Genomic DNA, 13,822 nt, shown 5'->3' with positions numbered 1-13,822 from the left:
CTGTCCATCTGTCTGATTATCCATCTGTCTGTTTATCCATCTGTATGCCTATCTGCCTGTCTGTCTGTTTATCCGTATGGCTGCCTAGGAAAATGGGGTCACGATAACTCTCATTTGAGTTTATTTGATTTGTTACACAGCCAGTTGCCTGGCTATTTTGCAAGGGGGAATGTCAACATTGCAGAGAACGAGTACAGGGTCCTTAAGGAATATTGCACATGTGCATGAACAAACAAGTTAAAACTGAATGAGAGCAAGAGACGACAAAAAAAAGTTATGTGCAGATTCACGTAATAGCTATACAGGGTACTTCAAATAAATGTGAACACTTTAGAGAATTTGCAACAATATCACGAGGAAATGTGCCTCCGGGCTCTTGGGACCACCTGGAGAAGATTCCAGGCACGTGTTGACAATGATGGCGAACAAGTGGAGACTCTTTGATTTTTGTAAGCCATTAACATTACATTTGTTATAATGTTAAAGTGTATTATCCGCTGTTTTTTCATTTAAAACGATAGTCCCATGTAAGTGTTAAAACATTTTGAAGCACCCTGAAATTTAGTCTTACCTGGATATAAGGAGTTTAACACGTAGGATTTCTCGACCAATATCATCCATAATAGAGGTTTTTGGGTTAAATCGCGTACTAGTGACGAATTGGCCACGTTCTGTTTACGTGACAGCCCTTACTAGTTGGCTGTGTCGGGTGGTGGCGGGTTTTAACGACACATTTATATATTTACGCGATCTAACCCAAAAAACCTCTATTATGGATATAAGCACATGCGAATACAAAAAAACAAATGCACAACGTGAGAACAAGAGGTGGCAGAATAAGTTAGGTGCATGTGCAAATAAGCTCTCTATTTTGGTTTAATAGGGATGTGGGAGTGATGATGATGATCAAATATGAACCAAACTTTCCGACAGACTAACGATTTTCAACGAATGTTTAAAGTGTTAATGCATGGGCTCTGCTCGTCAAGTCTTTTCGTCTGTAGCATGGGGTCACGATAACTCTCGTGACGACCCCATATCAACAAAACATCACGACGGAACACCAGCAGTTTGTTAATGATGCATTCCAACTAAGGTTTTACGCATTAGCCGTGTCTGCCTGTCAGTCTGTAATGTGGGGTCATGATAACACTCGTAACTATTATGCAATTTGAACGTACATTTTTCGTGTAAAGTTGTGTTGCTATTAGGAACTTATCCCGTTGGAAAACCATACAAATTGATCAAAGGGTCACCCAGAATTATTTGGAGACATAACCATGCAAAAAAACAAAACACTATGAAATTTGCAAATGCCTTTTCAACTGGGCTTCCTGACTGCTCGTTAAATATTTCTGAAGACAAATATATGTTTGAAAGCATGACGTAAGTCTCCGGTACGCATAACTTTTTTTCCTCTTTGTTTTATTTTATTCATCTTGCAGCAAGCAAAGGCGTTCTCGCAAGTGATTGCATATTCTGCGACGCGACCACTGCGAGGGGAACAACTGGCGTGTAATAGCCGTGGGATGGAAATCGATAAAATCACCCACTGCAGATACCAATAACGGACACCTGAGAACAATAGGAATGCGTTGATTTCATTACGCGCTTAATGTTTGAAGTCTGCAGTGGCAATCTGCAAAGTTATCATGTTCCTGTCTGAAAATGTTCTTTTCCCTGATTACGTTTTCGACAAAACCAATATGCATTTGTTATTGTCTGGGGATTATGGACAATTTCTGAGTGCTATTATGCATTTGCCGAAAAGACTATGCGATGCATTTAAAATGTTTTCAATGGTTTCTTGTCACAAGCAGAGTTCACATCTTATGATAAACAAAACAGTATAATACTCCCACGGCTAATCTTTACTGGAATTGTTCGCAACGGTCAAGAATTATATATATAAAAAAAAAACTAAATCCCGAGAGGCAAACTGTTACAACACATTACAGTAATTTAATATGCAGCAAATAAAATTAGGCCAAGTCAAATTATGGCAATTCCTTTGTGGGACGTGGGACATTTACGGGAAAGGAACGAGTGCAGATGCATTTAATTTGTGAGGGCGTTTCACTTGTTCGCTTGACCGTCAGGCAAAAGTGAACACAACAACGCACTTCAGATAATTTAGTCGCTGAGAGAAATACAATGTGCAATCATTAAAATGTCTATTAACAAAAGTGTTTCCATTTGATTTTTCATGATAATAAAATGATGTGCCTAGCATTATTGCTCGTATATCTACAGTACACAACTATCTGCTTCTGAGAATGTGTTAGCAATCTATGGTATTGCTCTACTCATGTACAAAGTTATAGCATTTATCATACATGCCTTTCTTTGTACCAGTATTAAACAAAATGTAGTATTCTAATCCTGAGAGACGACGAGTTGTAATAGCTATAAAATGTTTGAAAACATTTTGAAATAAAATGATATATTTGGCTGACATGATAAATATCCCATATAGTCTTAATCATAAAAAATACAAAAACATTACAAATTATACATAGGCACGAGTGATGGATCAATTTCAAGTAAATACATCATGCTGGCATTGATCGTAACGGTAGAATACCATTGCATTGGCAAAGTGGGTTTCCAAATGACGCTGCCTTGTATGTGTTGATTAACGGTAATTAAGCGGTTCTTACAAAGTTAGATAACAATTGACCATAACGACGAGCACATTAAAAGTGATTTGAGGAAATGTCAGGTCTAATGCCGCTAATGACGTCTTTCAGGTCAGTGTTCAGGTAGAATTAAAATTGTCCATTTTTAATGAGTAGTACAGCCTCTACAAGTGATCGGCACTGAATGCTAATGAATGTTTCGAGAGAAAAAAAGGCACTGAAAGTACAATTGTATTCTTTGTTTCAACGATGCATGTAAATTCGCGTTCAATTGCTGGCCCAAAAACAATGTATATAATAATTTTAATAATTTAAAGGAAGAAACATCGTAAAAATGAAACGCGATTCATCTCAAACTTTACAAATGGTCAGGGACATAATTAAGAGAGCCTTACATCAGTTAATTAACTCCAATAAGATTCAAATTTTCAATGGATAAAGCATGCGCGTGGAAGAATTATTATTGTATAATAAACCTATAATATAAATAAATTATCCCATTTCAGAAACACATTAACACTAATCAGCTTAAAGCAAATGTGCAAAGGATGGTATAACAGGTCCTGCTATTTAGTGGAGTGTGTGATCTATACAGCTAACCTGATAGCGTAGCATTAATGCCGATACAAACCCTCACCACGTGCCACTGATTTGTGTGCAAATGATCTTTAAAAAAGTATTAATTTTATGGTTTGACAGATTACAATGGACAACGTTTACCAAACCACCAGTGTGATTATTGATGCGACTGTAATTGCATTGATAGAAAAGCATTCCAATTTTAAATCATGTCTCGTTAAATATTCGAAATAAATCAGTCTGGCAGATCAAATTTGATGTTGCATAGTGATTACATTTATTGGTGACCTTAAATAAGTGGTGAAAATATAAAAAAAAAATGTCTTAGTCGTGTTGTAGAGGAGTCAGTATTTGCATCCTTAGAAAATTAATTGTTGACTTTTTATATCCTGCTACACAGGGGGATGATATTATTACGAGCATTGTTATGCAAGTCCAAGTCATTGTTATGCAAGTCCAAGTCGAGTCGCAAGTCATCAAATTCATGACTCGAGTCTGACTCGAGTCCAAGTCACATGACTCGAGTCCACATCTCATAGGTGGGACAAAGTCATTGTTATGCAAGTCCAAGTCGAGTCGCAAGTCATCAAATTCATGACTCGAGTCTGACTCGAGTCCAAGTCACATGACTCGAGTCCACATCTCATAGGTGGGACAAAGTCATTGTTATGCAAGTCCAAGTCGAGTCGCAAGTCATCAAATTCATGACTCGAGTCTGACTCGAGTCAAAGTCACATGACTCGAGTCCACATCTCATAGGTGGGACAAAGTCATTGTTATGCAAGTCCAAGTCGAGTCGCAAGTCATCAAATTCATGACTCGAGTCTGACTCGAGTCCAAGTCACATGACTCGAGTCCACATCTCATAGGTGGGACAAAGTCATTGTTATGCAAGTCCAAGTCGAGTCGCAAGTCATCAAATTCATGACTCGAGTCTGACTCGAGTCCAAGTCACATGACTCGAGTCCACATCTCATAGGTGGGACAAAGTCATTGTTATGCAAGTCCAAGTCGAGTCGCAAGTCATCAAATTCATGACTCGAGTCTGACTCGAGTCCAAGTCACATGACTCGAGTCCACATCTCATAGGTGGGACAAAGTCATTGTTATGCAAGTCCAAGTCGAGTCGCAAGTCATCAAATTCATGACTCGAGTCTGACTCGAGTCCAAGTCACATGACTCGAGTCCACATCTCAGAGGTGGGACAAAGTCATTGTTATGCAAGTCCAAGTCGAGTCGCAAGTCATCAAATTCATGACTCGAGTCTGACTCGAGTCCAAGTCACATGACTCGAGTCCACACCTCAGAGGTGGGACAAAGTCATTGTTATGCAAGTCCAAGTCGAGTCGCAAGTCATCAAATTCATGACTCGAGTCTGACTCGAGTCCAAGTCACATGACTCGAGTCCACATCTCATAGGTGGGACAAAGTCATTGTTATGCAAGTCCAAGTCGAGTCGCAAGTCATCAAATTCATGACTCGAGTCTGACTCGAGTCCAAGTCACATGACTCGAGTCCACATCTCATAGGTGGGACAAAGTCATTGTTATGCAAGTCCAAGTCGAGTCGCAAGTCATCAAATTCATGACTCGAGTCTGACTCGAGTCCAAGTCACATGACTCGAGTCCACACCTCAGAAGTGGGACAAAGTCATTGTTATGCAAGTCCAAGTCGAGTCGCAAGTCATCAAATTCATGACTCGAGTCTGACTCGAGTCCAAGTCACATGACTCGAGTCCACACCTCAGAGGTGGGACAAAGTCATTGTTATGCAAGTCCAAGTCGAGTCGCAAGTCATCAAATTCATGACTCGAGTCTGACTCGAGTCCAAGTCACATGACTCGAGTCCACACCTCAGAGGTGGGACAAAGTCATTGTTATGCAAGTCCAAGTCGAGTCGCAAGTCATCAAATTCATGACTCGAGTCTGACTCGAGTCCAAGTCACATGACTCGAGTCCACACCTCAGAGGTGGGACAAAGTCATTGTTATGCAAGTCCAAGTCGAGTCGCAAGTCATCAAATTCATGACTCGAGTCTGACTCGAGTCCAAGTCACATGACTCGAGTCCACATCTCATAGGTGGGACAAAGTCATTGTTATGCAAGTCCAAGTCGAGTCGCAAGTCATCAAATTCATGACTCGAGTCTGACTCGAGTCCAAGTCACATGACTCGAGTCCACATCTCATAGGTGGGACAAAGTCATTGTTATGCAAGTCCAAGTCGAGTCGCAAGTCATCAAATTCATGACTCGAGTCTGACTCGAGTCCAAGTCACATGACTCGAGTCCACATCTCATAGGTGGGACAAAGTCATTGTTATGCAAGTCCAAGTCGAGTCGCAAGTCATCAAATTCATGACTCGAGTCTGACTCGAGTCCAAGTCACATGACTCGAGTCCACATCTCATAGGTGGGACAAAGTCATTGTTATGCAAGTCCAAGTCGAGTCGCAAGTCATCAAATTCATGACTCGAGTCTGACTCGAGTCCAAGTCACATGACTCGAGTCCACACCTCAGAGGTGGGACAAAGTCATTGTTATGCAAGTCCAAGTCGAGTCGCAAGTCATCAAATTCATGACTCGAGTCTGACTCGAGTCCAAGTCACATGACTCGAGTCCACACCTCAGAGGTGGGACAAAGTCATTGTTATGCAAGTCCAAGTCGAGTCGCAAGTCATCAAATTCATGACTCGAGTCTGACTCGAGTCCAAGTCACATGACTCGAGTCCACACCTCAGAGGTGGGACAAAGTCATTGTTATGCAAGTCCAAGTCGAGTCGCAAGTCATCAAATTCATGACTCGAGTCTGACTCGAGTCCAAGTCACATGACTCGAGTCCACACCTCAGAGGTGGGACAAAGTCATTGTTATGCAAGTCCAAGTCGAGTCGCAAGTCATCAAATTCATGACTCGAGTCTGACTCGAGTCCAAGTCACATGACTCGAGTCCACATCTCATAGGTGGGACAAAGTCATTGTTATGCAAGTCCAAGTCGAGTCGCAAGTCATCAAATTCATGACTCGAGTCTGACTCGAGTCCAAGTCACATGACTCGAGTCCACATCTCATAGGTGGGACAAAGTCATTGTTATGCAAGTCCAAGTCGAGTCGCAAGTCATCAAATTCATGACTCGAGTCTGACTCGAGTCCAAGTCACATGACTCGAGTCCACATCTCATAGGTGGGACAAAGTCATTGTTATGCAAGTCCAAGTCGAGTCGCAAGTCATCAAATTCATGACTCGAGTCTGACTCGAGTCCAAGTCACATGACTCGAGTCCACATCTCATAGGTGGGACAAAGTCATTGTTATGCAAGTCCAAGTCGAGTCGCAAGTCATCAAATTCATGACTCGAGTCTGACTCGAGTCCAAGTCACATGACTCGAGTCCACATCTCATAGGTGGGACAAAGTCATTGTTATGCAAGTCCAAGTCGAGTCGCAAGTCATCAAATTCATGACTCGAGTCTGACTCGAGTCCAAGTCACATGACTCGAGTCCACATCTCAGAGGTGGGACAAAGTCATTGTTATGCAAGTCCAAGTCGAGTCGCAAGTCATCAAATTCATGACTCGAGTCTGACTCGAGTCCAAGTCACATGACTCGAGTCCACATCTCATAGGTGGGACAAAGTCATTGTTATGCAAGTCCAAGTCGAGTCGCAAGTCATCAAATTCATGACTCGAGTCTGACTCGAGTCCAAGTCACATGACTCGAGTCCACATCTCATAGGTGGGACAAAGTCATTGTTATGCAAGTCCAAGTCGAGTCGCAAGTCATCAAATTCATGACTCGAGTCTGACTCGAGTCCAAGTCACATGACTCGAGTCCACATCTCATAGGTGGGACAAAGTCATTGTTATGCAAGTCCAAGTCGAGTCGCAAGTCATCAAATTCATGACTCGAGTCTGACTCGAGTCCAAGTCACATGACTCGAGTCCACATCTCATAGGTGGGACAAAGTCATTGTTATGCAAGTCCAAGTCGAGTCGCAAGTCATCAAATTCATGACTCGAGTCTGACTCGAGTCCAAGTCACATGACTCGAGTCCACATCTCATAGGTGGGACAAAGTCATTGTTATGCAAGTCCAAGTCGAGTCGCAAGTCATCAAATTCATGACTCGAGTCTGACTCGAGTCCAAGTCACATGACTCGAGTCCACATCTCATAGGTGGGACAAAGTCATTGTTATGCAAGTCCAAGTCGAGTCGCAAGTCATCAAATTCATGACTCGAGTCTGACTCGAGTCCAAGTCACATGACTCGAGTCCACATCTCATAGGTGGGACAAAGTCATTGTTATGCAAGTCCAAGTCGAGTCGCAAGTCATCAAATTCATGACTCGAGTCTGACTCGAGTCCAAGTCACATGACTCGAGTCCACATCTCAGAGGTGGGACAAAGTCATTGTTATGCAAGTCCAAGTCGAGTCGCAAGTCATCAAATTCATGACTCGAGTCTGACTCGAGTCCAAGTCACATGACTCGAGTCCACATCTCATAGGTGGGACAAAGTCATTGTTATGCAAGTCCAAGTCGAGTCGCAAGTCATCAAATTCATGACTCGAGTCTGACTCGAGTCCAAGTCACATGACTCGAGTCCACATCTCATAGGTGGGACAAAGTCATTGTTATGCAAGTCCAAGTCGAGTCGCAAGTCATCAAATTCATGACTCGAGTCTGACTCGAGTCCAAGTCACATGACTCGAGTCCACATCTCATAGGTGGGACAAAGTCATTGTTATGCAAGTCCAAGTCGAGTCGCAAGTCATCAAATTCATGACTCGAGTCTGACTCGAGTCCAAGTCACATGACTCGAGTCCACATCTCATAGGTGGGACAAAGTCATTGTTATGCAAGTCCAAGTCGAGTCGCAAGTCATCAAATTCATGACTCGAGTCTGACTCGAGTCCAAGTCACATGACTCGAGTCCACATCTCATAGGTGGGACAAAGTCATTGTTATGCAAGTCCAAGTCGAGTCGCAAGTCATCAAATTCATGACTCGAGTCTGACTCGAGTCCAAGTCACATGACTCGAGTCCACATCTCATAGGTGGGACAAAGTCATTGTTATGCAAGTCCAAGTCGAGTCGCAAGTCATCAAATTCATGACTCGAGTCTGATTCGAGTCCAAGTCACATGACTCGAGTCCACATCTCAGAGGTGGGACAAAGTCATTGTTATGCAAGTCCAAGTCGAGTCGCAAGTCATCAAATTCATGACTCGAGTCTGACTCGAGTCCAAGTCACATGACTCGAGTCCACATCTCATAGGTGGGACAAAGTCATTGTTATGCAAGTCCAAGTCGAGTCGCAAGTCATCAAATTCATGACTCGAGTCTGACTCGAGTCCAAGTCACATGACTCGAGTCCACATCTCATAGGTGGGACAAAGTCATTGTTATGCAAGTCCAAGTCGAGTCGCAAGTCATCAAATTCATGACTCGAGTCTGACTCGAGTCCAAGTCACATGACTCGAGTCCACATCTCATAGGTGGGACAAAGTCATTGTTATGCAAGTCCAAGTCGAGTCGCAAGTCATCAAATTCATGACTCGAGTCTGACTCGAGTCCAAGTCACATGACTCGAGTCCACATCTCATAGGTGGGACAAAGTCATTGTTATGCAAGTCCAAGTCGAGTCGCAAGTCATCAAATTCATGACTCGAGTCTGACTCGAGTCCAAGTCACATGACTCGAGTCCACACCTCTGATTACGAGGATAATTATAATGGAATAAGTAATATTCCGGACCAGGATCTGAACTCGTGATATTTCAACTTTATTGAATCACTGCGAATATCGCTGCTTCAATACTGCAGATGTTGCTAGATTGCAATAACTAATAGTTTCACCAATATGCTGTCGCTAAGCCCAGGTCACGTGTTTAGAAATGTTACACAAAAGCCTGCTCACGCGGTCTCTGCCAAACGGCAGCGGTATCTGAGCCACACGAGAGAATACAACATTGTTGGACCAATATTACAAAAATCTGCTCAAAAATCATCTTTTGGCTCAAAGGACCATGTAAATGCACAGACTGTTATCAACTCAGCTACGTAAGCTACCTAATTGGATTGCTCAATAAACAAGACCCCTAAACATCCTTTGGCGATGTCAAAGATGATCATATTTTAAGATGGATTCCACGTTCGAGCTACGCATGCCTATATGGCCTGAATGGCAATGTGAGCGAATGGTTCTTACGCACATTGAGAAATGCAAAGTAATGGCTCTCCTCTCTCCCTGCACGAGAAAGAACAGGCTGCAAGCACATGGAGCATAATTTAGCATGGGAAGTCACCGAGCTGAAAGGCAGCCGCCACTCAGGCTGAGGTTTGCTTTGGGGGTCGATGCAACGACGCTCATATTTGCGACGAAGCCAGATTAATATGTGCGTGCACGCATCTCCTCTTGCACGCCTCAACACATCCTACCAAATAAACCGGGGAAATGGGGGTAAGCAGGTTGCTACACCAGGGATACAGCGGCTACCAATTGAATGGATGATTGACAAATTAGAGGGTTAGCCAATTTACCATCCGAGCCGACACGCAAACTACTGTACGTGAATACGCTGCACTGTTTTACAATCTCACACCTCTAGAGGGATTAACTTAATCACCTATTTAGTCAGGAGATTAAAAACGAAATGTAGTGTGTGTTCGTCGTCTTTATAAGGGCAGAGCTGTTCCTATCAGCAACGGATGGGTCCCGATCGTGTTTCCTGGCTCGCACCCTACGTGGTTTCGGCACAATGTTCCGACGTTCCGTTCCACGTTGTTGGGAAGCTTATTCAGGAGCAACACGCGGTAGAACACAGAGCGCGCATCAGGGAAAGCGCGTACAGCACCTCCGATTAGCACGGTTTTGGCTACGTATGGTGCGAAAGAAGTCCAACGGTATATCAGACTTTGAATATTTATACTGGAGGAATCCGATGAGCTCTGAAGCTCTTTGCACATATGTTCAGTATCCATTAAAACCTATGCAGGTAGTAACACAGTCTCTATTTTGTTTCTTCTCAAGGAAATATTTGTGGAGTCAAAGCTCCCCCTCTCTCTGCGGAAAATTGACAACTCCGCCGTACTGTGCTCCATCAATGCGTGTTTGCATTTGGATTGTGTGAGCAATGATGTGCACGCTGGTCATCAATAAACAATAACACCCTTAACCGTAGTTGGTTAATAGGATAAATAAAATAAAGTCAGGTATTTATTGGTTCTAAAGTAAATCTAAAAAAAATAGTTGTCTTAAAGTATATAAATGAGTAAATAGAAATTACACGCCTTCGTTCAATGAAAAATATTTGCCAATATTTGTTGTAACTAATGTTTCGTACGACGTCATTAATAAAATGGTTAGGCTATTGAAAAAAAACCAAGTCCACCCATTTCATTGTGGTTGATGAGATCAGTTCTATCTTACTGTCACTGAAAGGGTTTTTTAATTGAAATTCATTAGGAGGTATTGATGTCATTAAGATAGTTCACGACAGTCCGCTATCAGGCCGCTATGTAAACACATTGTCTCATTTATAAAGCATTTTACTTGCCACCTGACCCATGAAGACCTAATTTTATTGTCTTGTTATGGATGAATTTATATAAAAAAAGCCACCATTTCAATTGGACGGTGTGTGGAATAATTTACAATTCCTCAAAATGAGGGGATGCAAGATATGCGATAAAAATACATCCTTGCAAGTATTTGCAAATGACTTATTACAATAGATGGGTTTCAAGGCATGCAATTAATGTGGGCAATTAATTCGAAAACGACAAAAGGATTAGGACAACGTAACAATGCACAGCAATTATGTAACTTTCGGAACACGGGACGCCCTTGCAAAAGAGGCGATGTTTCACGTGTCTCAGCCGGTTTATTTCATCTCATAGCTTATCAGATTAAGTACAAATCTTCGTGTGTGCAGTCATTGGTTACCAGCCTGAGAAAATCAAATCGCGAGACTTAAGGACGTGACATAATCGCGGGCAGCTGCTAGGATTCAAATCCAGAATATGAGCTGTGCCTGGTTTAGTGCTCTGGCCACAGAGCCACCCGGAACCACCTCTCGTTTTGTGTAGGTCCAGAGACAGTTTTGAAAATTCCCCATTGTAGTTGCTAACATTAATATCCCCATAAGATAAGGCCGTAGCCATGGAGTCAACATTGGGGGGGATCAAATCTTCCAGGGTGTCTGGGGGTCCCAACCCAGAAAAATATCTAAATTTGAAAACTAATTTCCTGCCTAAAATATTACAAAATTTACGAACACATGGTATGGACTTTTTTTTTTTTACAATGTCTAATAGTGTATTGTATTACATTGCTCTGTTTTTACTTTTTTACCATTTCTTGTTTCATTATATGTAATGGCAGAGATTAGGGATTAATAAAGTACCAACATAACCACAATCATACAAACAGAAATATATGTATTGATTTACATGAAGACAAGTCCAGATATTGTGGCCAAGGTTCAGCAAATTGTTGTTTTCATTTACATAGCATAGCAACATTTTTTTATAGCAATATATTGGGGGGGGGGGGGGCATTTTGAACATATTTGAATATGCTCAAAATGGGGGGGATGTGTCCCCAATATTAAAATATGGATGTGTCCCCCCCAATATATATTATATTTACGGCCTTTCCATGAGACAACCTACAACTGATTTACCAGCAATTGACTTCAAAGTGGGGTACCTATTTGATTGACCTCCCCTTCCCTGGATGGGAGGCAACTTTCGCTTGGAAACAACTCGCGGCTCACAAATTGGAGTCCTGCACTCTTTGGTTTGGAATAATAAAGTAGCGTCGCGATTTTGATGTTCACGCTATTCATCTTCAGTTTACAGCCCTTTGTGAATTAAGGCCTCAATGCTGGATTAAAGCCATTTCATACCGTGCCAGTCATGGGGATTTCTTTACCGCAATAATCTGCATGTTGTATCAATATGTTTACTCATTCGGGCATTAATGGAGGCACTAACCAATGACAATTCACTTTTCTCATTCAATGATTGGTCAGTGATGTGCAGTCGACCAGAATAAAAAAAAACCGCAAAAAGACAACCGTTCTATATTTTCTAATGAAGCGGTGTGCAATACTGAAAACATTCACCTACCATGGGCAGTGGCACTAGGGCTCGGATATCCCGCTGACTGACGGCAATCTCGGTAGACAGGCGTTCGCTCTCGGGACGCGAGGAGTCTTGTCCAGTGTAACTGACGTGCCACAGCAAATGCCGGAGTGGAGCTGTGCCATTCTCCAGTTCTACCTCCAGCAGGGCCACCTCCCGGCGACCCATGGTACTGCGGGAGGTAATGAGGAGTATATTGAGAAAAGAACGTGCGATAAGTGGGGGGTGGGGGTGGTGGGGGGGGTCCGGAAATAAATAAGTAAGTAAATAAATAAATGGTGACAAGACGGACGGAAGAAGAAGGTAAATATCATGCAGGAAAGTCAAGGAAGGAAAGGGTAAACATGGTCGCGAAGATGAAAATGGAAAGGTGGTGAAGAGGGTAAGAGAGCGAATGGATGAGACAGACGGAACACGAGGAGGAGGAGGATAGAGAGAGAGATACGGAGCAGAAGTGATGCGGCGGCAGACGGGCAGATATTTGGAGAAGGAAATGGGAGAAAAAGGAGGGACAGGAATAGGTCAGTGGGTGAATTCACGCGCCAAAAGGGCATAGACACAACGTATAAAAGGAACATTGATCAATCGTGTGATGTACGTTGAACTTCTTTCGCACCGTACGTAGCCAACCGTGCCAATCGGAGGCGTGGCGGAAGGACAACAAACTAAGCATGAAAACCAGTTCCAAAGAAAAATGTTGTACGTTCATATCCAAAAAAATATTGTAAACGTCCCACTATTGAGTGCTGTATTATTATCATCGTGAATACGTCGGATCTAATATCATAAAATTAAATATCCTCAAGGTTGTAATTTTTGAATAACGCTGAAATGAGAGGTTCTATGTGAAATTCAGTGACCTCTGAGAATGAATTCATTATGCTCTATAAATCTAGCTTCTGTCTCTCCACAGCTGGTCTGCTCGTCATGTCTAAATTAGCATTCACCCCTGCAGACATAACACACTTAATTAATGCTAATGAAATTACAGCATGCCATTAGTAGAATGAGCGCTGGCACATTTATGGCGGAGGAGACCAGTGTTACTTGCCGTATAATTATTGTAACCGAACATAAAAACTTCCGCTGTGTCCCTTGGTTTTTACTGCTCCCACTTGTTCTCCAAAATAGCACAATGCAAAAAAACATGGCGAGAAAAAGCATCCCTAAATCACACGTAACCTTTGTTAATTCTCCATAATAGAGGTTTTTTTGAGTTCGATCGAGTCAATATGAATGTACTCTTTCGTTCTCTCGGTAAAGTCACGTAGGTATAAAATAAAATACATTTATACCTACGTGACTTTACCGAAAGAACCAAAGAGTATGGATCGCTGCAGTCACGAAAACTTCAAATCTAGATTAAATATGAATGTGTCGTTAAACCCGCCACCACCCGACACAGACAATTAGTAAGGTTTGTCATGTAAACAAAACGTGTCATTTCGTTACTAGTTGAGCATA

At 42.3% G+C, this 13,822-nt stretch overlaps 1 protein-coding gene across 1 annotated transcript in view; it reads right to left on the bottom strand.

Annotated features, from left to right (window-relative positions):
* LOC144933074 (transmembrane protein 132C-like) overlaps positions 1–13,822 on the bottom strand; it is a 152,720-nt gene that overhangs the window by 35,973 nt on the left and 102,925 nt on the right. The window contains exon 4 of the mRNA XM_078857576.1: positions 12,344–12,530. Within this exon, the coding sequence (XP_078713702.1) occupies positions 12,344–12,530 (187 nt within the window). The remainder of the gene's footprint in view (positions 1–12,343; positions 12,531–13,822) is intronic.

The sequence above is a fragment of the Lampetra fluviatilis genome, chromosome 6, assembly GCF_964198595.1.
Source record: "Lampetra fluviatilis chromosome 6, kcLamFluv1.1, whole genome shotgun sequence".
Lineage (NCBI taxonomy): Eukaryota > Metazoa > Chordata > Hyperoartia > Petromyzontiformes > Petromyzontidae > Lampetra > Lampetra fluviatilis.
Note: the sequence above shows the minus strand (reverse complement) of the source record. Positions and strands in the feature narration are given on the sequence as shown.